Raw genomic sequence first — 27,687 nt, forward strand, 5'->3', positions numbered from 1 at the left:
TATAAATCAAAATAACTGATAAAAAGTTTTTAAAAGGAAATCAGATATCATTTGCAAAAGGAAAAATATCTGAGATTATATTTGATGTGAAATGTGCTATATCTTTGAAGAAAATACCAAAGCTGTTGTAAATCACACAAGACTGGCATGGATACTGGAGAAAAGAAAGGCCACCCTGGGTCCCTCTTTGATATGTACCCATATTCTTCTCCAAGTCGGGTGTCTTCTTATCACCTGCTAAGTAGGAGCTCCTCCAAGACATTCCTTTCCCTCTACTGGGAGCTCATGGCTTCTCTCTAGGACATATAAGAGCATCCCTCCCGCTGCAGCTTACAATCAGTGAGTCACATCACCTTCTCAAATGAACAACGCCAGGAAGGCTTTAATTTCCCATATGGTATCTGTGCCCGCCATAAGGGAGAGGCTAGTAATGAATTCATGAATTAAAAAAGAGCTGTTTTTCTCACAGGTCCAGCTCTTTGGGAGGATGAGAGTTTATGGGACCCTAGGGACACGAAGTCTCAGCAGGAAATTTTTTTCAGGGAAGATGCAAACGTATCAGAGTGCGGGAAAACTGTCAGAAAAGAGAAGCAGTTTTTCCTGAGACTGGGATGCTTTGCTTTAAGTTCCCTTCTTGCTAGGGCTAGAATTCTGTGAGTAGGTATAAAAAGTTCCATGGTCCTCAGAAAACACGGTGACTGGAGAATGGCAGGATGGCAGGCACAGGGCTGCCTTGGCAGGAGTCAGAGAGCTGAAAATTGGAGGCTCTGATGACCTAATGCAGTCAAGTTATTTCAATGACGAATGTACATCAGTATTTCATTATTAATATGGTAGCTGGAGACTAATTGATATACTTGAGCTATACCAAATGAAATAGTTAAATAATATTAATAACTGTATCGAAAATAAGACCTAGATAGCATATACTGACACCCCCAAAATAACAAAAGTAATTCTTGTCTCCAGGTGAGAAAATGATGGAAAAACTTTCCAATATTTTTTCTTGCACCTCTGCTTCATAGGAAAAAGTGGTTTCTGTAAATTAAGTGATAAATGAATGTCTGTAGATTGAATAACCTCCCCTATTGTACTCTATTACAAAATAAGATCTAAGTTAAAGTAAAATAAAACATACCACATTTCTACTGTCTTGGAGGTCATTTTAAAACCTAAAAAAATTTGAGGGAATTTGCTTAAACTTGGAATCACTCTGTGCATCATATTCTTCCTTCTATCCCTTCATCTATGATACCTGGAATTACTTGAATTTCCTCCCCTCTATCTGATTTGGCCAGTAGTTAACTACCACTTTTCCTCTCTGCCCTCTGACAACTGGATTTCATGAGATATACACAAACATGAAAGTTCTCTAGATTTACAGTTAAATGTTTCTTAAACTCTTACTTACACTGATCAGTTCTCCAAATATAAAAATATTAAAACTATAGTTATTTCAGTTGCGAACATGCCATACAAAACAATTAACTTTACTTGCTTGGTTATTAAGGCAAAAACAATTGAAAATGAATCCAGACCAATACATTCTGCACATTGTAGCTGGTAAAGGGAGGGATGGAATTCATTATTTAAATGTCATATGAAAAAATATTTACTTCCTTGTAACTGATACCGTCTAGCAAATTCGTCCTATTATATTGTTCCATCAGAATTAAGTGCTATCATTAGATCAATAACTGTGTTTATGTCCAGGAATGATTCCGAAAAGACAAATTATTTTCTATAAAACTGTGTAGCATCTGTCCACAGTAGCATCCCCATTGTGAAAGGAAAACATTTAACTGTCAGTCTCATTTTAATCCAAAATGAAAAAAAAATAAAAATGAAAGTTCAGAAAATTGTTGCTGGAGGAAAAAGAATGGAAATTTTAAAAATGAGTTCACTTTGCTTAAAAAAATAATATTTTGATGTGTGCCCCCAATCCAATAATGTGTTAAACTCCTTTAATGCTAAAGCAATTTTGTTACTAAAGATTGGTAAAGACTTAAAATGTGGGTAAAATATTTACAGTAAATGTACAGAAAAAGAATGACTCCATTACAGGCTGGAACCATTGGGAAAATATTATCTTTGATTATATGATATATACTACTGTAATATTTTAAAGTTTGATATTTAAAAACACATGAATCATGTAAGAAAACAAAAAGAGGTCCTATAATTCAGCAGTTTGATTTAAAAGTGGTTATGGAAAGTGTGCCCACATATATTTTAGGAAATAGGTTGCTCCAGAAGTAAATGTTGAAGCCCTGAAAATTAAGGTGAGGTCTGTTACTGCATAAAACAATAAAAAGAAATCCAATAAAGGATTCCAAAATAAGGACATCAGTGGCTGATTGTCCAGTTGTACAAGAAATAGCCAAAGTATATGACATGACACTTATCTTTCCCCTCATTTTGAGATTCTCTAATTGAAATGACTTAGCTAGATGTGGATGTCTCAAGCATGCTTAATATAATTCTCTTATCATTTTGCATTCAGAATAGACTGCAGGCCTGTAGCTACAAAAATTACTTTGGATGACAATCTAACTAAATCCTCTTGTTCTTGACTGTCTTATAGGCAACTGACCATCTTCGAATGTATACCTGGCTGTAGTGTTATGACTGACTTGAGCATTAGTATAATTAAAAAAAAAAAAGACATTTTAACTGGTTTTTGTTTACTAATTTTTTATGGAACTCAATTTCGGCTTTATGGAATTGATCCATTGTTTTAGTCAAAATGGTGACAGCAAGTGTGGAATGTGGATGCATCCACAGTAAATTAGAAAGAGTAAGAAGGGGTCAGAGTACCAGTCTTCTTTTCCTTCCTACCTCTCCCGCTGCCTGGGGAAGATCTAAAGAATCTGTCCACTTTTGGCTACCAGAAAAGGGCTTGGCCTGTGCTTTTGGATAGAGCATCTCAAGTTGTTACTTTCCTTGTCAAAATGATTCCTAAAACACGCAGCTTCTCTATTGAGCTTCTAACATTTTTAAGCTGCATCATTGGATGGTGCTTTGTGACATGGGGTGTTCCTTACAATATATCTAAACCTTTAATCGTACATCATGCTCTTCATATTCTGGAGAGGGAAACAAAGTAATTTATTAAGATCCCATAGGGAAAATTCCAGGGTGCTGTGTAAAACTGAGTAGACTGTGGAGTGATTTTTGACTTGTAGCTTTAATTACAGTGGTGCTTTCTGAGAGGAAAAATGTGTTTGTATTTCTAACAGAGGAGGGCAACACTGGCTGGTGGGTAACGGAAATCACTGGGAGCGTATGCAGCCCAAAAGAGAGTATGTTTCAAAGTAATGTGTACATCAATTTTTTTCCCCGAAACATTTTACCTTTCCCTATTCTAGATTGTTGAAAGCATTCACTGTTTGCACCAAAGTTAAAATATAAAAGAAGTGCCATAACATGAACTTTAAAACTGCCAGTAAATGTACCTAGGGAACTAATACAAACATATCATCCTATGTCAGCTATTAAGCTGAAAACTGGAAAAATGCATTCCATCAACCAAATGGTGGCCAAAATCATGGCAAGAACCTGCTTATTCTTGATTTTGTTTTCAACGAACTGTGTTATGTGTACATATGTGGGTGTGTGTCAAACACAATCAGAGAAAGATACAGTGAAAGATTCTTACAGGCAAATTAGTTTATGTATCTAGAAGCATAAATCTGCATCAATAATTGAGAATATCATTGACTTCAATGAAAAACAATCATTATTTTTGCTTCTCAACTCCATCCATCAGAATTGTGTTTGGGTTTCATTAAATTTCCAGGTATTACTCAGAGTTGACCTGACTGTGGGTGAAAGGTGAGTATTCATTGACGACAATGAACAATTATTCAGTATTGCTTAATTAGCATGTACCATTCTCTGATTAAAATACATGCTTTGTACATAAAGTGCTGTTGCTAACTGCTTTAGTAATAAAAATTACACACCCTTTGAAAACACTTTTTAGTAACAGAACATTATTGCTTATCCAGATGGCCTATCATTTGTATTAATGACAAACTTAATTTCTTGAGTAAATTTTCACCAACTGTTCTCCCTTTATTACTCAGTGAAATATATGGGAAGCAAAAATATACATAATAGGGCATGACATATACATCACAGAATTAAAGCAGGAGATTAATTAAAGTTGACTCCAGTTAAAGGCAGAGCCCCAGGCATTAGACAGTGATTTGCAATCCTACTGCACATTAGAATTAAGGGGCTTTTTTAAAAAGGCTGATCTCTGGGCCTGACCCCAAACCAATTAAATCAGAGTGGGGCACAGACATTGATATATTTTGAAAGATATCCAGGTGATTCTAATATAACAACATGGCTGAACGCACTGAGATAGATATGGAACAGAGCATGCACTATCCATTAACTGATTTGCATATATATATATATATATATATATATATATGCACACACTTATAAATATTTATATATAAGTATATATGTATATTTATACACACACATATGTGATATATCATATATATGGCAGAGCAGAATGATGTGGTATTTCAGATATTCGGTATTTCTCGAATATATTCAACAAAACACTAATTGTACAAGATGTCAATTTCTATTGTCTAAAAAGCAATAAAACTGAGCCTAGTGGAGAAACACTGAGCTCAGCTAATTAGCTTCTCTGCAGGACTTCTCAGGGCCTTTACTGTGCCAAGTGTACTGTGAATCTCCAACTTACATTTTCAAAGAACTCCTTGGGGCTTACGAGACTGCTATGTGTTCTTTCCCCAACAAATTAATTATTGTCAATCTTGGCTCATTATCTATAAAATGGCGGGTGTGGAGTTTGGTGAGACGGTGTCTCTTCAATTTGTTTCAGCTTTAAGATTCTATCATTTATTTTGCCAACTTTGAATCTCCTGTTACTGTAGAGTTTTTCTTCTCTCCAACTTTGTTTGGGAAAGGACTGTTATTTAAAATAGTATATGATGGAAAATTTTAAACATATTCAGCAGTGAAGTGAATAATAAACCTCCATCTGCCATCAACCAACTTCAACAATTATCAACAATTACCAACTCATGGCCAATTCTGCTTTATCTATTTCCCTACTACCCTCAAAACTAGACTGATTTGAAGCAATTCTCAGACATTGTGTCTTTAGTTGGCAAATATTTTGGTATAATTATCTAAGATACAAGAACTGAAAAACACACATCCTTAGTACTTTTATCACACATAATTTCTATCAACAATAATTTCTTATTTTCACCAAAATCCGGATTTCACATTACATTAATTAATTCATAATTTTTTATACTTAAACAAATTAGGATCCAAATAATGTCCAAAAATTTAATTGATGTATGTATCTATTACATCTCTTTGAATCTTTTACCCTCCCTCTTTTACATTTTCACCCTTGCAGTTGAAGAAATCAGGTCATTTGTTCCATACAGTTTCCCACATTCTGGATTTTGCAGAGTGCATCCTCATGGTTTATTTCAGTATGTTCCTCTGTCCTCAGTTGTTGTTAATTAGTAGTTAGTTCAAGAAACTTCATTATATTCAGGCTTTTTTCCTTTCCTTCCTCCCTGCCTCTCTTTCTTCTTTCCCCTCCCTCCCTCCCTGCCTCCCTATCTTCCTTCCTACCTTCCTTCTTCTCTTTTCTGTTTTTCTTAGCAAGAACAGTTGATATGCATCTTGTATATGTTGTCACTCTTTTGCTAATGTTATCAACGATTGAAACTCATTGCCTAGAGTCATTACTTATTAGGAGCTGCAAAATTGAGTTGCTCTGATTCTGTCATCCATTCTTCATTTGTTTGTAGTGGGACTACATCAAGTTATATTTATAGATTAACTTAGAGAGAATCAGCATCTTTATAATATTAAGTCTTTCTGTCTAAAAATGCAGTATGTCTTTCCATTTGTTTTAAATGTAATTATGTGACTTTCAGGAATATTTTACGGATTAACTAACTTTGGCTATTTACTTATTTTTCACAATGTTGTCTTCTTTTCCGTTCCGTCTTTTGAAAAGGTATTTTAAAAAAATATAAAAGTCACTGGTTTTATATGCTGATTTTACAACTTGATACTTTCTATTAACAAGAAAGTATCTCCTTAATAGAGATAAGAGGATAACTTTTTTAATCAAGTTATCTCATTTATAGTAATGTTTACATTCATTCTTTCCAGTTTTCTAAATATATCATCATCTCTTAAAGTGGAAATATTACTATTTTTCTCTCTTCTCCACTTTTTGCCACAAATTGCTTTCTTTTTTCTAATAGTACCGGCACTGAAATGTGTAAGAAGTTACCCTTGTGTTGTTTATCATCTTTCTACTTATCAAGCATTATCAACTTGGAATTCACTGACTGTAAGTGAAGAGGCTATCCTTTAAACAATTTAGGAGATATTTTTGCAGTGCTAGAGATCAACTTCACACACACAAAAAAAAGAGTTTATGAAGTTCAGGTATTACATGACAGACAGTGAGCTGGTAATAGTGTAATTATTTAATTAATCAGGGTAGTAGATTTAGAGCCTTTTGATATATACTTCAGGACTCAAATTACTTAGCATGCCCCTCCCCATTGAACTACTGCTGACATATATAACATTTATGTATGTATATATATATATATATATATATATATATATATATATATATATATAATATTTTTACTATAAATATATTTATTATACTATATGAAATAGCTCTAAATAGAAAAGACTCATTAAAAGTCAAAGAAAATGGGATTAGCATTTCCTATGAGCTGAAACAAATTCTTGTCTAAAGAATCACAAGCATCCATTTAATCTTTCAGAGGTACTTGAGGGCACTGAGGTCAGAGATGCTAGGGTTTTGGAGTGCTTCTTGCTATCTCCTCTAATTTGTCCCTTTTCTGAACATTTGTCAAGCTTCTTATGGAGGCACGATTGTTAAGAAATACATACAGTTAGTCCTCAGCAAAGAGAACCACTAGGAAATACACTATGAAGATTTTTTTCTTATGAGTTTATTCTTAAAATTTCAATTAAAAGCACATTTGTTAAGCTTCCATTATAAACAAAATGCTGCACCAAACAACATTTCAACTCTGCAGGAGTTGACATTATAATGAATAGCTGATAGATGGGTCAAAAAGCTCAAAACGGAATGACATAAATACTTATAAAAGCACTAATATTTTTCTGGGTTTGATTCTGAATACTACCTTGACTTGTTAAACATTTCTTTGAAAGTTTCCAATGAAATAAAAAATGAGAACGTTCACATTCTACTCACAACTCAAGAATTTAGAATGTATCATCCAAACCAATGGCCTTTAGAAAATCCCCATGCAAATTTAGGAATTTGCTAAATCGATCCACTGTAAAATGAGTTTCATCCCAAAGAAAATAATTTTATTCTCCAAATGGCTCCTAGTTAGTGTTGTGTACAACACCCAAGCAAACCTACTAAGAAAAAGGTATAAATTTAAAACATATATTTCTCTTTTTATAACTTGTCTAAAAATTGGTCTTGAGATTTTACCCATAAATGCCTAAAACTAGCTTTGGATTTTTAATAGAGACTCATTTTTAGGGTTTGAAAAAATGTCATTCCTTGTTATATAAAAAGCTCAGATTGTAAATATATTCCAAAATAAATCATTAAAATATTTAGCAGAAAGAATAATAAGGGATATACATAATTGCAGTAAAATTAAAAAAGGTTTTAATAAGAAAATAATGTAAATGTTTGCACGTATCCATTGTCAGCACAGACAAGACAGATAATTGCGTGGGGGGTGAAGCAGGGGACTGACCGCATGGCCCCTAGTAGAGGCCCTGACACCGTTCCACCTGAGATTCCTTCACGTTACTTACCAGGTGAGGGAGAAACCAGGGAGTCTCATTGCAGACATGAAAGCATGCACGCTTTTGAAGGTAAAAATGGAAGGAATCAATACGGCTGCCAGATACCATTCAAACACTTGGCTCTGAGAAACACATCACAAGAGGCAGTCTGCAGACCTGTGTATATTGTTGTACGTCCTATTGGTCATTTTTTAACTGAGTTCTTCCTTATGTTCATCACTATTTTTTTAATAATAAGCAATAAATAAGTAAAACCATGAAGACCTCCTTTTTCCATGAATCCATGGATACAAAGTATGAAAAGAGAAAAAAATATCTATGGCCTCCTTGGTCTTATTTCATACTAGACTTTTTGTAAAGTTTTGTAAAAAGCATGATTCATGGTGATTCACCCTGTATTAGGTGAGTCAGCATGATTTAGGATGTACTCACAGGATGCTGCATCACCTTTTTTTAGGAAAAACAAATGGCTGGATTTTAAAAATTTAAGTGTTCCATTTACAACAGTAACAGTGGCTATGCACCATTTCTCAAACTGGTTCAGTAAGCAAGCAAACAACACCAGAATCTCTATAATAATAATCTTGTTTGATATTACAACTCTGTAAATCTATAATGATCCTGAGTTTACAGATAAGGAAACCAAAACTAATTATAAACTCTTCATCTTTGCCAAGATAGCTCTACTAGTAAAAGTCACAGAACTGGGTTTCAGACTAATTCTATTTAATTCCTTATCCAGTGTCCTTAATCACCACATCATCTACTTTACAATATAGCTCAACAAGTTATGTAATTATTAACAATTCTCCCTAAACAGTGCAGAGTTGTAATTCTTCATGCAATACAGTGCAGCTTGGTTTTCTGTTTCCACCTGTACCTTTTTTACAGGTTTATTTTACCTTCTCTGTGTGGTCAAGCAAACTCTATTTCCACTCTATTCTTTAACACTTAATTTTTAGAGATATCTAATTTGATGAAACTATTTATCCAATACTATCAAGATACGTAAAGAATTTAGTGCTTTTCCAAGTGCCCTAAATTGTAAATGGATTAAAAATAACCAACGCCTCTTTAATCTATTTTCATGAGTTCTCCATAGTCATATGTATGCATGTCACGTAAAGATGAATCTACAAATAACAGCATTTAACATAAAAGAGTATCTTCATTCCGATTTTTGGCGAAGGTTTCTAAAGATCTTTGCCCTGACTGCAAATACAGATGCCTTCTGTCTATCTGTCTGACCTACTTGAAATAGTAAAAGTACAACTCAGCTCTTTATCTAGTATTGTCTTTCAAGACAAGTGCCTCTTTAAAAAAAAAAAAAATGGCTACGGCACTTGTTTACAATGCCACAAAAAATGATAAAGATGTCAACAAAGCAGGGACATTAATTTTAAAACAGGATTGTAAAGTACTTATTTCTGCATTTGTAAGTGTTAGGTCTCTGAACGATAGAGACCTTGACTTAACATTAGGTCTCAGAATGTCAGGTTTCAGAGACCTCGACTTACAGACAGAGCTATGTCCGCAAGAAAACAACAAAATGTCTGCTGGCCTGCACCTGCAGACAGAGCCAAACTTGCGATTAACAGAAAACGCCACAAAACAGCTACAGGCTTGCAGGCAGTCAATATTTTCTGTTCAAACAATGCTACCCTGTGAGCACAGCCCTTATAATAGAAAACGCCACAAAACAGCTACAGGCTTGCAGGCAGTCAATATTTTCTGTTCAAACAATGCTACCCTGTGAGCACAGCCCTTATAAAACCCTCCTCACCCTTCCTTCCGGGCTGCAAGTCTCCTTTAGATAAGCAGCCTGGACTGTAGCAGTCTTTGCTCAGTCCGATATACTTTTCTTTCTTACAATAAAAACTTTCTTAACTTGCCTGACCATGCATGTTCCTCTACCGACCGACCTATCAATAAGTAATTATGCAAATAGTCTCCGTTGAATTAAAAAGAGTGAACTTATTTTATAAAGTTTATAAAATTAAAAAAAAAATCCCACTTACTTGTTCAAATTCATTCTTTTGAAATTCTTCAAAACCACAGATGTCCAGTATTCCAATATCTAATGTCTGGGTGCTGAAATGAAACAATGAAATAGTGACTAGGATACTTAAACCTCTTACATGACTCCTGCCCACGCTAACCTCAGGTCAGAGAAATCCAGCCAGCTAGCATCTCTCTACCAATATGAAGTACAAGCATGCAAATAATTATCTTAGAGTCTGGTGAAAACTCTGAAAATTAGGGGGGAAAGGTATTCTTTCAATGCCCTGCTTCAAACACAGATACATTGACAAAAATACATTGATTTTAAGTTTAAAATGTCACCACGCATGGGTGGTTTAATATTTGCTTCTCTGAAACAGTCCTGTCTTTTCTCCTTTGACTAGACTTGCTTTCTCTGAAGGAATGTGTGCCCACCTGGGAAGTGGCTCTCACAGCTAATATTGAATCTTCTTAGGCTGCACAAGCAGGAAGCAAGCAATGTATTCAACACACATAAGTAGAATACAAGGTAAATCACAATTAAGCCACGTGCATGTTCTTTGATGGCTCAAATGTGCCACTTCATAATTATATTATGATTTTCCTAAAAGAATTCTTATAAATAAAGAAGCACGAAGAACATGAAACTTGGTTGCAAAGTTTAATGAATTCAATGTAAGTACCCTGTGAATTTCTTTTTCTAATTTATTTGTTTGTTTGTTTGTTTGTTTGTTTTTATGTAAACAACCCTCAGAGTTTGCTACAGTCTTGGATGGTCAAATCACAGATGTCAGAACCCTTGTGGTGAGTGAGGAAAGGAGGAAGAAAACCTGTCAGCAGTGCTGACAACCCGGGTTCTGTGAGGAATGTGGAGGCCGCACAAGGGAGTGTGCATGACGCTGCTTCTTGTAAAGAAAGCTTCCAGATGATTCTAGAATGCTGGTCACCTAGAGGGCACACACCCCACCCCTTCCATATTGCTGGTCTAGGACTTTAGTAGGATGATTGCTTTCCTCATTTTCTGATAGTGGGTGTGATATTCCATCACCATTGTGATGCTTATTGTTTTAATCCCACTACTCTTGTTGATGGACCTGTTTTGTTGTTGTTTCCTCTCCACCTGATTTGTCCAAACTACACTGGCGACTGACTCTTTTTGTATCTATATTTTGTTTTCACAATCATTACATAATCATAATACTTTAGGGTCTGTCATACGTCACTTAAATGACCTCCCTCCCCTTGAATAAAAGGTAGAGTGTTGATTCTATGATATCCTGCCTGTGAGATTATTTGTTGTACATGGTACACACATGAGATTCATAAGCAGGAGGGAGAACGTTTTAAAAGCTCTTAATATGAACTTCACATGGCCAAGGATATGAAGCAGTGAGGGAAAGGAAGAATCATTCTAGGTCATTGCTTTAGTTTTTTAAAAGAAAATGTATAATTAGCTTTGTACCTCACCCTGCGTGCCCAAATAAACTCCACATGGATTAGAAAGCTGACTATTAGAATAAGAAGTTGTAAAATGTAGAAGAAAACAAATGCGATTACTTATTTTTTTGCTTTCAGTTTTGCAGGATATTATAAATAAAATTAAATTCTGTTAGAGGTAAGTATTATTTTAAAGTGTATTGTCTCATTCATTTTCATAGATATTTTTTCAATCCACTGACCTTTGTGTTCAGTCATACATCATCTCCCATCCACCCATCCTTCTTTCCATCCTGCTATCTTTATAAGCACAAAGAGATGTCAGCAATGGTGTTCACTGAGTGGTAACAATGATTTGAGAGAATTAGGATACTTTGTTGCTGTGTGTGTGTGTGTGTGTGTGTGTGTGTGTGTGTGTGTTTTCCATGTCATGAGCTGCATTGTTTCTGTTGTAGGAGCTTAGTGATAAAACTTGTCAGGTTTTGAAGTTGTTTTGCCTTGGGTATGAAACTTAATTCAAAACGTTTTAGTTGGATAACTTTGGGCAAGTTACTTAAATCGTCTGAGCTGCAGTTTCATCATCTATGAAACTAAGATAACAAGCACTATGGGATCACCTAGATTGTTGTTAAGATTAGAGGTGATGTACACAAACCACTAAGATAATAGCTAGTATTACAGTATATCTCCAATCACTGGAAGATGCTTTAAATACTAGTTTTTTAAACTTGCTGTAAAAATTAAGAGAATGGCTTATAGAAGAAATATAAATGACTAATAGGCATGTTAAAAATGTCAATCTCATTGAAACTGCAAAAGAAATAAAATTTTAAAAATTAGGATGAGAAAGTTAGTCCCACACACTTTTCTTAGGAGTTTAAGTTGGTAGAGCCTTTAAAAACAATTTAGTTATATGGCATAAAGCTTTGAAATGTTCATTTGAACTAGGACTTCCACATATCGAACCTTTACTAAGACAATTATCAGGAATGCAATTAAAGACTTATGAACAGGGTTTTCGATGTTCTCTTAATTACAGTACCAAAACCAAAAAGGAATAATAAATACCCCACACTAAAGACGCATTTAATTAAATGGCATGCATCCTATGATGAACTCATTTTGGGAAACTGTCAAGTCAACAGACAGCAATATATAAGTTCCGTATAAAGAATAACCCCAACTGTATATAGAAGACCTAGAAAGAAGTACAGCCAGCCTGAGAAGAAGAACTAAAGATGGTTTGTTTACTTCTTTTTATTGTTTTGAATTTTCTAAGGTTTCTCTAGTGAAACAATATTATTTTAATTACCAGTAAATACAGTTGTGTGTATAAAGACACTATGAAACCACGGCAAATGTTCTTGAACAACAAGCTAAAAACTACAGCTGGAAGAAAATGTATACCTTTTGAATATTTACAGTAACTTATAGCATAATTTCAACCATGTTAAAAAGGAAAAAAAACCAAAAGTAAATCCATGGCACAGTGAACAGTGTCTTGAACAGGAGACTGAGAGGTACTTTCTTAATTTTTTAAATGTCTTATACTGGGTATTATAATACTCTTTATCATTAACCTTTATTTAAAAGACATATGATTAAATACTTGTTGGGTATTTTCTGAGTTGGTGGAGGAAGGAACAACAATACCCTTAAGGGCAGAGAGAAAAAAAGCACAGTTCAGCAGAGATGGTTGAGAAAGGTGGTTGTTTAGGGATAGAAAGTGCAACAGGGACCCCAGGAGACGGAAGAGCAAGAGCAAGGGCACTTCCTAAAGGCCATGTGCTAGTCATGCTTCCTGCCAACTTCTCTCAGGACCTCATATCTGATTCCTCTGCCTGATGGCTAGCTGGCATTGGTGACAACAGCCCTATAATTACGGCACATGAGGTTGACAGGAGTTAGGAAAAAGGGCAAAATGTACCAGTGACACGATGACACTATATATGTCCTTCCCCTTCTCGTAAGGATGGTGACTTTGTGGTGATGAGCAGAGAAAGGATGCTGAGGCGACCCAGGGATGTGGGTGCGCAAAGTATAAAAGATTCTTGTTCAGATTTTGGAAAGTAAATTATTAATTAATAATTTAGAGCAACATAAATTTGGTTTTAAGAATACTCTTTGGAAATAATCTTTCACATTTCATAGATACTGGATTCCGAATTATATTTAGTTACACAGTTAAAATGCTATTTTAAAAAAGGATGGTAAGGAAGGAAAAACCATTGTCAGGAGAAAAATTAAATGCAGGTTTAATGCATTTTAAAGATTACTTTTGCAACTACTGACAGACACAGTGTGTGGTGTTTTTTTTCAAAAATCTATTTCATCATTTATGATTGAATGAAATATGTGTCTGTTTTTGCAGTAGCAACCTTGGCAGGAGGGTTACAAGACTCTGCAGCCAGCAAAGGGCGCATACTATGTAGTAGTCAGCACTACTGTCATTTTTCTTATTGATCTCTTGACTTGTATTGCACAGGCATTTACTTCAACTCCAACTTCTAGCCAGGAGGAGCAGACAGAGGTCATCTGATCACCCAGGATTCACTCCTGTAGGCAAAATTAACATATTATTGAGGTGGTCTGTTTTTAGTTTGAATTCTGCCTTAGTATTCTCCTGAGGGCTTTCCTGATGGGTGTCGAACTTATGTGAACATATTACTAAAATAAAACACCTTTTATGTCAGACAAAATATTAAGTACCAACGCATCTGTCTGGTTTTGGTTTTGTTTTCCATGTGTGAATATGGGAAGAGGAAAGGTCCAAATTAAAAGCATGTCCACCTTAGAACATGGATGAACTAATTTTATTTGGACAGAGAGGTCCAAAGTCAGGTTTTGTCCTCAATCATCCCTAGGCAAGGAGATTAACTAGAGAGTTAGCTAAGTCTGTAGTCAGGTTAGGGAATAGCTGAATCCTGCTTGGCACAAAACCCTTAGATTGAGCCGGAGTAAAATCCACCCCCAGTTGATCATTGACCAGTAGGCCCTCAGACAGGGTAAAAACAAAATACAAAAGCATTCCAGACTTGAGTAAGCTGGCTGTCCAGACACAGTGCTCTGGGGATCAGATGGACTCGCACAGAGGTTAGTGGTACAAAGTCCCTGGGGGTTTGGGGCTATGCTATGGCATTCACCAACTCTGCTACCAATATGCGGGAGAATTTACTTAAAATAAGTTTTGTTTTTAATTGGCAAGGTGCACTCATTGCAGAGGTTAACTCTGCCTATTCCATAGCTTATCTGAATCCCCCAGGGTTTTCTCTAGTCCCTGAGAGGAACTTAGGATGGAGAGATGTGACTCCAGGATTGCATACTTTGGGGAGATCCTCCCTTTTATTCTTTGACCGAAGAAAGTACGTGCTGTTAATCATTTTCTGAAAACATGTCAGAAATTAAAGAAAGAGTTTGCAGTTACTGACAAGTAGAGCTGGAAGCTGGGTGATGGTGGGGGTGGGGGTTAACCAAGCAGCCATCTGCCTCCTTCCATCCTTTGTGGTATTGTACATACCAACATCGTTCCTAAATGTAGTCCTTTTTTACACTTCTCTCCTACTGGAAATATAGGTTAAAAAGTAAACAAAGAAAGAAAGAGAGAGAGAGAGAGAGAGAGAGAGAGAGAGAGAGAGAGAGAGAGAGAGAGAAAACACTGGAGATCCCTAGAAAATTACAGTTAATTAGCCTGGATATACAAGAAAATCCTGAGATGGGGATGAAAACTAGAGCTACCCTTCACTAAGGACTGCTATGAGCATTTAAAATGCCATCCCTCATTTAGCCTTCACAACTACTCTATGAGATAAGTACAGTAATCATCCCCATTGCACAGAGGAGAATAGTGAGACAGAGGACAGTGAACTCCTAAGTTGTCCAAGGGTACACATTAGCTTTAGAAGGATCCAAGATTTGAACCCAGGTTCTCTAACACTAGACTCTGTGTCTGTAAGCCGTATGTGTATGTAAGACATAAAGTTACTTCCAATTGCTACTTCTATAAAGAAGTCTAATTCTGACCTACAACAGGGAAACCAGGAAGGGAACTCTCCCCAAGAGTAAGAAGAGTACAAAGAATAAAAGATCACTTAAATCCTGATCAGTGAAAGCTACAACTCACAGATGAAAAAGCATTAATACTTAGTACTTTTAATAAGCATATGTCCTTATTCATTACAAGTTGCATTTATAACAGTGATATAGATGTATGCTTTGTTACCAAAAGCATCTTTAGAAACAGGGATTAACCTATCATACAATTTACTTTTTTAAAATCATAAATAATATTTAGTTTATAGGAACTCTTACATTGCTAGTCTAAAGCAATCCTCATCTCAGAATAGCAGACTATTTAAGTAAATTAGGACATCACTGCTCTACAAGGTATTCTGTAGTTATTAAAAATGATGTTTATGAAGAATAGATAGAAATATGAATAAACACTTATCACAATGAAAAGAGCCAGATACCAAACTGCATGCATTGGAGATGGAGTAACTGAAACCTTCATCCACTTCTGGTGGTAGCTTAAATTAGAAATTTAGAACATGGTTTGAATTCATCCAGTAAAGCTAAAGCACATGCCTACTGAATGACCCAGAAATCCCACTCCTGGGCATGGATCCAGAAGAATGAGTGATGTGTCCACTAAAAGACATGCACAAGAATATTCATGGCTGCTTTATTTATATAGTCAAAACCTGGAGACAACCCAAGTGTCCATCAACAGTAGAATAAATAACTAGTGGTATGTCCATACATGTTTTTACAAAGGGATGCTATGAAGGGATAGAATAAGAATGAACTACTGCTGCACTCGACATTGTAGATGCCTCTCACATACATAACATTGAGTAAAAGAAGCCAGCCATAAAAATAGGGCATAAGGGAAGCTTTCCAGCGTGCTGGATAGATTCTACATCTCAGTCTGTGTGGAGGTTACGTGGTCATGTTACACATGTACAATACATCAAATGGTACACAGAATATGTGCACTTCTGTGCTATGTTATACCTCGATACAGCAGGGAAAAAAGGTATATGTTTACTAGGCTCATGGCTATGCATAGGGATGGAGAGACTATTAGTTGAATATTTGTTAAATGAGAAACACTCAAACGCGTGCTTACTTTGGTACTGCCGAGTCTAACATGATGTTCGAATCATGACCCTTCTTATGGTTAACCTTGGCTACCATCAGGAGCTCAAGCCCCATTCATCAACATTAAGACATCAGTAGGGAAGACAATTACAAAGAGGATGTTAGAGTGGCCCAGAGGTCAAGGGAGAGATGGAACTACATTCTTGAAGCAGTTGAATATAATTACAGCAGTATTTATACCATTACTGTTTTCATTTAAATCTATCCTCCTCGTATGCCTGCCCACTCTTTTGGCCACTAACTACTGCTCTTTGAAAGCAGAGTTACGTTTCTTGGGAATGCCTTCAGACCAGTAACTTTAGCCCCTCCACCAAAAACAAAGTTCTTATGTTGAACCAGTTACCTGGATAACTTAGTCAGAGAGACTAGGGGAGGCTCCCTGTTGTTGATATCTGCCAGTATAAGGAGTCATGGATTTCCTTCAGAGCACGCATCAACCAAAGAAAGCACACCATCACTGAAAGCTTTTCGGAAAAGCAAAACAAAACAACAACGACAACATGAAAGCAACACAGTTGTGGGTTACTGGTGGTCTATCCTTGCTGCCACAAAGTCAGCGGCCAACCATATCATTCTATATACCATATGATAACAAGTCGTGTTATATTTCTATGCCTCTAAATTAGAATCCTACATCATTGCATTGGGACTACCTTTTATAAATCAGCAACTGTCAAAATAAAAGCCTATACAATAATGCAGAAATTCTGTAGCTTGTCTTTTCAATGAAACATTTAGTTCAGTCTCATGTCAAGAAGATACCTCTCCTTTTGTTTGGGTCTGTGTCAGTTGGTAAGTGACTGCAAGACACAGCATAGCAGCAGGATTCAGGACTTGGGCCAGGTTGCCCCGGTGTGTATGGGAGATCCATGCCATAAAAGAACCCACACACATCACATAGAAGATAGGACCGAAAGGAGAGTGAACTCCGAAAGTGTTATCTGTGGTTCATGTTTTGTTTTATGACAACAAGCCTGAGGTTTACAGGAGAGATGGTGAGTCGGGTATTTGGCCAAAGCCAGTCAGGGAATTCTCAAGATAAAATGCAGGGAAACTCAAAAGGTGTGAAAATGTGTTAGGTGGTTCTCGTTTGGATGGCACAGTGAAGACAACATCCCAATAAGATGGACAATCCAGGTAGGTGGGTGGGAGTAGTTTTCAGAATGCCATCAAAGCATTCCAGCTGCAATTTTCTGTGATCTTCAAAGAAGAGGTATGATTACTAACCAAAGAAAGGGAGTTTCCCTGTGTGTGAATGACCTGTGTGAATGGGTGGACAAGTGCTAGGAGACACACACTACTCTGCAAAGCCGGCCACGGCAACTGCCTGTGGATGGTGATTGCATCACAGGGGAGAGTCTAGATTCTCAGGGGAGTCCAGCCCCTCTCTAGGCTTTGATTTGTTAGGGTAGAGCCACTGAAAGCGGTGAGCTAACGTAGGTCATGGTTATAAAGATTTACAGGTATGATTTGATCTGCAGCCTTTAAAATTCACCAAATAATAGTGGTTCTACCAGTTCTACTAAGACTGAAGGATCCATTAAAGTTGACACATTTTAGCATAAGTTGGGTCAGGGAGGACCATGTCAGAGTTTACCCATTAAGGTATAAAGTCATGAGGCTAGATTTGCAGAGGGAGCATTTCTGTGAGAAAGGGTGGTGAAGCCATGGTGGAGCTGCTGGCTAAGCCTTAAAACGGGTCCTTCCACTAGGTGGATACGTAAGAGAATGCCTAGAACCACTAGGTCTTCCTGGTGGTGAAAACATGTCTGGGCTGATTCATCCTATTTTGCCTTTTCTTGATGTTAGATCAGTTCCATAAGAATGGTATTGGCAGTTAGGTCAACTGTTGGCAATGACAGATGATGAAGATCTCAAAATAACTTCTTTGCAAAATGAAGGACAAGCCTATGGGTAGTTCTTCACTATTTCAATCTGTCAGTTAGAAAGTACAGTGAAGCCTCATCACTATATTTCATTACTTAAAGGTTTGGGAGTTTACTGCCAAGGTGATAATGGAGCAGAGTGTTTGAGAAGGGGGAATCATCTCAGCATTTCTCAAATCCCCTGCAAAATGGAGAACTGTCTTTCTAACAATTGCCTCAAATGTACGTACTCACAATTTATGGTTCGAAGTAGGAGCGACGAAAATTAAAGTAATTAGATAGTGACTTGTAGCAAATAGATGCTGCTGAATAACAAACCTCCCCAAAACTCAGTGACTAAAAGCAATAAGTATTTATGATGGTTCACAAGTCCTTTTGTCAGCTTGGGTGGCCCGGCTGGGGGTTGGCAGGTGTAGGATGAACTCAGCCAAATGTGTTGGGGTTGGCTGGCGATTTGGCTGGCTAACAGAGTGTCTCTCATCTCCCTCAGGCTAGCCTGGGCTTACACACATGGCAATGACAGGGATCTGAGAAAACAGATTTGTGCAAGGGCTCGGAATTGGCACATCATCATTTGTACTGTATTCTGTTGGCTATGGCAAGTCACAAGGGCAGCGCAAAGGGAGAAAAACGAGATGTAACCTCTTGATAAGAGAAGTGTCCAAGTTATACTGTACAGGGCCTGGGGACAGAGAAGGATAAACAACTGGGAACATTTTTGCAATCTGCCAACACCTCTTCTCCTGAGAGTGGTATTTAACTAAATCATTTATTAGTTCGTTCACCTTTTCAATGACTATACACTGAACAAGCAGTTTTCCAAAGCACGCTGCAGGATGCTAGAGGCCCAGATACAAAGGAACAGAGAACAGACTTGCCCTGAGGGTCACATCCATGTATATACATTTTAAATTTTAAATAATAATTTCATTGGAAATAAAGAAATCATCTATATTTCAAAAGGTTAATTAAAAAATTAGTTTTAAAACTATAACTTTTTATTACTCTTCTGACACTCTTAAATATGGGAGGCGTATTTGGAAAACCACAGGTAGTAAGTCTGACATACTGGGGTTCATATGTCAAGTCCATCACTTTGTGGCTGTGTGACTTGGGCCACATACTTAACATCTCTGAAGTCCAACTTCTTCATTTGAAAAAGTGAGACAATAATACTTACCTCATGGGTAATGTCAACATTAACTGTGAGCATCCTCAGCACAAAGCCTAACTCACTTCTAGGCAATATCCAATAAATGATAACCACAATAATTGCACCTTCACCACTTACCACATCTGCATACATAAAGAAGCCAGGCTTGGAAAGTGTATTTTTAATAAGACAGCATGTGAAGAGAGAAAAGTTAAAAAGCATGGAGCTGACAAAACTAAAAAAAAAAATGTCCTCTAGTTGAAAAGCACATCCTCCTCAATTAGAAAATTATATTAGAAAAAGGCAAACAGTATTTAAATTGTAATACTGACATTTCCTTCCTGGTTGTTTTCTTCAGGGAGGAGAGGCAGGGTCACTAAGAGGCAGAATGGGACATTCTGCTCTCATTTCTGGATGGCACTGCAACATTATTTATTCTGGCAGAACTGCCACTATGCTCAAATGACGGGCACAGAGGAGCATAATAAATACAGATTTGGTTAACTCTATTGAGCAGGACAGGTTATCAGGGGGTTGAAAAGAGGCCAAATGCATTTCCCTAGTTAGAAATGAAACAAGAAAGCAGCATGGCTAGCAATGCAATGAATTTTATGCTTTGTATAAAATATACAAGGTTTAGCCTCTGCACTCTTGGCTCAAAAAAAAGAACTAGAAAAGTAGAATACTAGGTTTTTATTAGTCTTATAAATCACTGAATTTCTTACACATTTCGTTGAATTTATTTGGTTCTCAAATAGTATTTGAAAATCACATAACACTCATCAGCAAAAAGGAAAAACAACTACCGCTTGATACTAAAAATGGCATATTCTCATAGATCTGACAAATCTCTTTTTTCTTCCATCTCCTCAAAACATGTACTTAAGGGAAAAGCATTTATGGTCCCATAAGCTGCTCTACTTTTGAAACAATTTATCACATTATCATGATCAATATTTAAATTTAAGCATTATTGTGTCCAGAGTATACGGTAATTTTTATAATAAAGGTGGTAATTGTTAACCATTATTTTGTATTTATTATGTGGTAATTTAAGATCATTTTGAGTATTATCATACACATGCTGCTTTGCTAAATCTCTAATATTATTACTTATTCCTCTGAATCCTTCTATTTGAAAACAAAAAAGAAATCTCAAAAAATAACGGAAAACAAGTGTACAGTTAAAGAGAAAAAGTTCTTAGCTCTTTAGGAAATCATTACACATATGGGTATTTTGGTAAGGATCTGAAGCAGAAGGAGAATTATTTAGAAAGCTGGTTTTGTCTCAGATATTTTGCTAAATTGTGTAGTTTTTGTTGTCATGGCAATAAGCACCACGATTTAAATAAGTCTATGCAGATATAGAAGTCACTCATACTATATTCATAAGAATCAAAGAAATCTCATTATTTAATGAAAAAAACAAAATAAAACAAAACTCCCCTGTTTGGATGAAGCAGAGAAAAACATGGTGTGTCAAATTATTTTTCTGACAAACTGCTTGTTATTTTATTTTTAAAACAACATAAAGACAAAATATTTTGAACTAAACAACAAAGAAAGCGCTACACAGAAAACGTCTGGAATGCACTGAGAAGCACACACTCAGGGTCAACAAAATCATTGTAAAATATGAAACAAACATTTCATTCAGGAAATGAGGAAAAAGCACAAAAGGGAAAAATTCAAAGAAAATCAAAATAGGGAATAAAAATGCAGAAATTAATAAAATAACAGACATGAGAAATGACAACAAAACAAAAAATAATTTTTGAAAATAAATAATTCTTATAGGCAAAGTTCAAGCAAGACTTATCAATGATATTGGGGAAAAAGCATAAACAAATTAGGAATGCAAAAGCTGTCAAAAGACAGCTAGCTAAAGAGAGACTGAAGGATTGTAAAACAAAGCTACAATTCAGTTGATGAATGAATTTAAAATCTTAAAGTGGACAATTTTCTAGAAAATACAAATGACTCAGAAAATAATCTGATTGATTTATATACTTTAAAACAACCAGTATTCAAAAGTCAATTCTCCCTCTACCTTCCCAAAAGATTTTAAGGAGACTTTCACCAGACATTCGAGGAACCTATCAGCTTCATTTAGCATAAACCATTTTAGAGAGGAGGAAAACAAAGAAACCTATTGAATTTATTCTTTAATATAAACTTGACATCAAAGAATTGTATAAGAAAAAATAGAACTCATTTAACTAATGAAAATAAGTGCAAACTTCCTTAATAAAGGCTAGAAAATTGAATCTACTGCATCTTGACCAATAGGGTCAACACTATCTATATGTGGAGATTATTCAACATCAAAAAATATACGTCAATACAATTTACCATCTGAGCAAAGAAAAGAATCATTACAGTAATCTTAATAGAGAAAGGAAAAACATTAGATAAAACTTTGTATCCATTCATGATTGAAAACACTTAACAAAGATTACCTACTGGAACTCTAAGTAAACAGATTATTTAATGGTAAGCATTTAGAAGTATTACATTCATTTGGAAATAAGACAAGAATATTCATTATCACCACAAATTTTCAACATCATACTGACAGTGCTAGCCAATGCAATAAAATAAGAAGAACAAATAAGAGACATAAGAGAAAATGAAGAGAAAAAGATAATTATGATCATAAAATAGTAAGATGTTACACAGGAAAATAATTAGGACTAATAAGAAAAGTCAGCAGGGTTTCTAGATATAAGATCAACATATGAAACTCAAGATTTAGTATCCCAATAAACAAATTAAAATATAATAGAAAAATAGCACTCATCATAGCAACAAAAAATACAGAGTACACAGAAAAAAAAAATATATAGGAAATTGGCAGAAAAAAATACAAACATTATTTAAGGAATAAAAGAACACATGAATAAATAGAAATATAGATATTTGTGGGGAAAAAATCAACAGCCTGAAATGGCCAATTCTCCCTATATTAATCTATAAATGTATTTCTAGTCAAAATCCCCAAAGAATTATTTTATGGACTGAGTGAAAGTGATTATAAAATTCATATGCAAAAATGAAGATCCAGGGACAACAAAAACAAATAAGAAAAATAGGAACTTATGAAAATTTACTTATTAAGACAATATATTATTAATACAGTTTTAGCCACATAGATTAAAAATCAGAAGGGGGTAAAATAGCATTTCTAACACAGGAGGTAGGGATAATTGAATATCTGACTAAAATACAAAATTATATCAACTATATAATTATAGAAACAAAAATTCCTGCTGTACTGAAATCTAAAAGTTTTCAGAAAACAAAATAAAGATAACCTTGAAGTAAGAAAATAATGTCTATGATAAGGCCCTAAAGTCAGACCACTACATATAACTGCACAATTCTCACTGTACGTCTATGGGCATGTATGTCACCATGGGGCAGTGCACCACCTGCATTGCTATGTTGAACTTCACTCATAACCAGGAAAATACAAATTAATGTTCTTCCCGATTTTGCCACTAAAAATATACCCCAGAGAAAATGCTAAACATATATCTGAGGAGACATGTATGATGGTGAAAAACTGTTTATAACTAAGGGAAAAAAAAGGAAAAGAGTTAAATGTCCATCACGAAGAAAATAGTTCAGGATATTGTGATTTCTCCATCTAAGGGAATTAGTGCAGCAGTTAAAAAGAATGAATTAGTTCTTTAGGTAATAATATAGTTACATTTCAAAAACCATGTGGAATTAAAAGGGAAACATAGCATGAAATGTACTGTATGATAGTGTATTTTTAAATTCTTAATGTCTCACAATGTTATACAGTTATGAAAAAACAATATCTAGAGAAATAAAAAAAAACAAATTGTGCAAAATTTACACAGAATTGGTGAAATTTTTGTCTCAGGGTAGGAAGGACAGGAATGAACCTATGTTGATAAACAAAAGGAATTTCAGCATTTAGCTGCAAGTCTATTTCTTTTATGTTAATAAACGTCTGAAGCAAAAGTGACAAATGTTAATAGTGTGAATTCTAGATAGTAGGTAAGTGACTTGCCTATATCCCTTTGTACTCTTTCTGATTATTAAATCTCCCCCCCCCCAGTAAAGTTAATGAAGATATAAGTTAAATGGAAAAAAAGAAAACAAATGGATAAGTCTATTTTCATTTTCTCACAAAAGCAGAGCAGGCGATTTAGTATGTCTACGAGGTATTTGGGCATTATTAATATAAATTCATTTATTAACAGTTAAGTATATTACATGTAATTAATAAGGTAATATACAAAATATCTTTTTACCAACTCTTAATTATGAACTGATTGCCTAGATTTTTAAACTGGTATCTAAAAATTATCAGAAATATTTTTTATTTGTAAGTTCTACCAAAGAACTTAAATCTTCATAATCATTTCAATAAAGTGCTGAGGAAGTTGAAATTAATAACTAGGGTAAATATTTAATTTTTAACCTTATTTGTTTAGAAATTAAATCCCTGTTTCAGGACCAAGTTTCACTTTGTTCCACTTTTGTGTCTGTTAAACGAGGACAGATAATATCTGTGACCTTTTTTGAACTTTTAAAAGCAATTTATTATATATACAGAGGGTGCCAAAAATATATATATATACACATTTTAAGAAAGAAAAAAAACTGTATTAAAATGTTAAGACTTAATACGTACCGATAACAAAAGATGAATACAAGTCATGTTTGACTTCTGCAATTACAAGAGGTGTTCAAAGTGGTTACCATCAGCGTAATTTTAATACAGCTTTTTCCTTTCTTAAAATGTGTATACATTTTTTTTGGCACCCTCTGTATATACATATAATATAAAAAGAGAGAGAGAAAAATGTGATTTTACTTAGGATTCTCAAGTGATGTTAAATATATCATATACAGTAGTTGGATATTTTCTTGGGGAAATGAATCTCCAATTTTATTATCAAAATAAATGAAAAAAATTAATTTCTGGACATTTTATTCTTACTCCACTTTCATATCCCCTAATTTACCATTTAGATTAAGTTTCTTAACTTATTTTAACTTTGAAAAACCTAAGGGGCATTGCAAACTCACACTGTGATTCCTTGAGTATTATAGGGGGGTTGTGTGGTTTGACAATAATATTTAAATTAATTGTAATATCTCTCTGCTTTACAATGGTCACTGAGCCCTGCCCCGCCCACACAGCTGAGAAACACTCCATATTATCTAGTCATTGAAGTGCATAGTCCCAAACAGCAGAAAATTCTTAAATCTAGAGTTAGGCAATAATTATGAGTCCCATTCTGTACTGGGTAGGGTAAAGGGATGCAAACATTCTGAAAAATCACGATGCTTCTTTTCAACAAAATCTTTCCTAACCATCTGACTTAGGAAGGAATGGAAGAATACTGCCCACTTTAAGCCTTCCTGTTGGAGGAAATGATGGCAAACCCTCATGAAAAGGGAAAGTGAACTGTCTCTAAGGAGGCATGGCAGGGGTAATTAAATTTTCTGAGATTATCAAATCCCAGTAATGGACAATTCTCATCACCTGGGATGCTGCCAATGGCTGTCATACTTGGAGGAGATTAATCTTCAAACTTTTAACTCACAGAGTTAACTTACCCAAATTAACCTTGTTTCCTTGTAAAAGATAAAACAAATTAGACTTTTGGAAGGACCATTTATAACTATGTATGGCTACATTTCAGTCCTTTTAAAAAGTTACAGGTTGCATCTGACATTTAAAAAAAATGTCTTGGCTTAAATAATTGAACACACACACACACACACACACACACACACACACACACACCCCTAAGTTGAATTTTAGGGTTATGCATCCTGCAAAACAACAGGACATGGTGCAGAAGAAATGACAAATCCCCCTGCACAGAAAGCAAAAAACAACCTATATATGGAATTTGAAAGTTGTCATAAGATTAGGTAATGTATTTATACTCGTAGGTGATCTATGCAAATAGGGTAACTATAAATGGTATTCAGGAAGATATTTTTAATGGCTTGCCTGCAGTGCATAGAAAGATGCTCCCTGCTTAGCACCATCTTCAGGCTCCCTTGCGCACTCTAAACTAAGTTACTGACTTTCTGTTGCGAATGCAGGAGATCCTTGAGGAATACTTGCTTATAGCTGAAAATCAAATCTACCAAAAATAATGTTACAAAATAAATTAACACACTGACCGTCATATTAGTATTTTAAAAATTATGTTACTCATCTATTAAGAGGTATCTCAGTGTATGTTTTTAAAAAATCATAGATTTTGTCTAAAAATTTAAAACATATTTTTTTAACTAAAAAAAGGTCAACAACAAAATCATCACTAAAAAATATTTTGACTTAAAAATCCTCAACTACCAGGAGGCTATGAACAACCTCGAAGATATTAATTCAGAATTTATTAATTTCTTTAATCAAAAAAATTAAGAAATTAGTACAGCCCAGGTATAGCAATGGCTTGTTATTCGGCGGGTGGGTGCTATTAATCCCCAGAAATCATATGAAAAACTGTGTGTGTATATTTGTGTGTGTGTGTGTGTGTGTGTGTTTATGCCATTCATTGGATTCCCAAATTGGACTTTGACCTAAAAAAGATTAAGATACTCTATAAGAAATCATAAGAACCTGGCTATCATTTCAACATAAATAGCAAAAAACTTCTTTTCTATTTAAAATCATTAGAAATTCAGCAAACGTGCATATACACCACTAAATATTCAAAACTAACTGTACACAAACTGAATTCAGTAGAACAAAACTAAGGAGAATTCCCAAATGAAATCTTAAGCCTTATATCTATTTAACTCAGTTAATGCACCTTTCTTTCATTTCAGAGCATCAAGGTAAAGATCAGCCCTCTCTGCCATTAAGAGTCTTCAGACAAACACAAGATTATTCAAAATGCTGACATGTGGTTTAATTTTTAAAGTGGCCTGCAGAATTCTTCAAGGCTATAATTATTTTTCCTTATATGAAATATTTGTTTCCTCTAATTAAGAAAGAATAGCAAATCTCACCTAATGAAGGAGTGAAATTTTTCTGAAGATGATTATTACATTGCTTGTTAGGATCCTATGAATACAGATTCTCTATATTCATTTAGATCCTAATGTTATTTTAAAAGTTGTCAGATGCTGGAGTGAAACAGTCTCACTTGATACAGTGGTAGGACCTTAAGTTTATGGCCTACTGGACATGTTCTTTTTTTCTCATTTCATAGTATGAATCATTAGTTGTGAGATACTGGGAAGCTGAATGCCACTGTTACCATCTCCATTCTTTTCATTAACCTCAACCAGACTGTTGGAGAACACATGGGCCATTTTGTAAATGTGCTGATGGAAACCTTTTTGGACATCTAGGATATTCATTATTGACTGACAAAACCGTTTTCCTTATGATCAACATATACAAATTTAGAAGCAGGATGAGTTGCAAAAATACCCTACTGATGATTTCAGGAATTAAATCACTGAATTGATATGTGGGGGAAAAAACAAAAAACAAAAACAAAGCAAAAAACAAAAAAAAAAACAAAAAACTTTAGAGAGGAGATCAAAGATGGTGGAATAGGTAAACACTGTGTGTGCTTTCTTCCGTGAACACATTAAAATTGAAACTAAATTATAGCACAATCATCCTGGAGAACCACCTGAAGTCTGGCTGACCAGAAGCTTTATAACGCAGGATATAAAGAAAAACCCACGTCGAGACTGATAGGAGGGGTGGAGACATTAAACAGGCTGGCGACAAACCTCTGTGAGGCTGTTGAGAACCAGGAGGAATATCTTGGCCACAAAGTTTCCCCCTGGAGGAGCAGTGAGAGACCCCAACCCCACACCGGCCTCCCCAGACCAGAGTACTGGTGCTGGAAAGAGCAGCCCCCAAAACACCTGGTTACGAAAAACAGTGGGTATTCTGACCAGGTGAAACCAAAGGTAGTAGGAAACCCTTGGCATTTGCTTAAATAGCCCCCAAACAGACTCACTCACTTGTAGGCACTCACCTTGGGGTCCAGAGGAGGGACAATGTCTCGGGGGACATTGGAGGAGGCATAAGGGGGGTCAGACTGAAGTGTGTGGCTTTGAAGCAAGGGCTGGAGGACAGTCATCATTTTTCCTGTGTGGATTCCTCCTCCCATGGAACCAGCAGGTGGGTGCCATCTTTCCTATGTTGAGCCCACTCCCAAA

General features: G+C 35.4%; 1 protein-coding gene across 3 annotated transcripts in view; it reads right to left on the minus strand.

The window, feature by feature from the left end:
* Positions 1 to 27,687, minus strand: part of MYO16 (myosin XVI) — a 548,145-nt gene that overhangs the window by 171,326 nt on the left and 349,132 nt on the right. For all 3 annotated transcript variants that reach the window (XM_019731063.3, XM_074329516.2, XM_019731062.3), the window contains one exon: positions 9,882 to 9,954. In XM_019731063.3, coding sequence (XP_019586622.3) covers positions 9,882 to 9,954 — 73 coding nt within the window. The remainder of the gene's footprint in view (positions 1 to 9,881; positions 9,955 to 27,687) is intronic.

This window comes from Rhinolophus sinicus, chromosome 16 (genome assembly GCF_057876585.1).
Source record: "Rhinolophus sinicus isolate RSI-liver-muscle chromosome 16, RSI-T2T, whole genome shotgun sequence".
Lineage (NCBI taxonomy): Eukaryota > Metazoa > Chordata > Mammalia > Chiroptera > Rhinolophidae > Rhinolophus > Rhinolophus sinicus.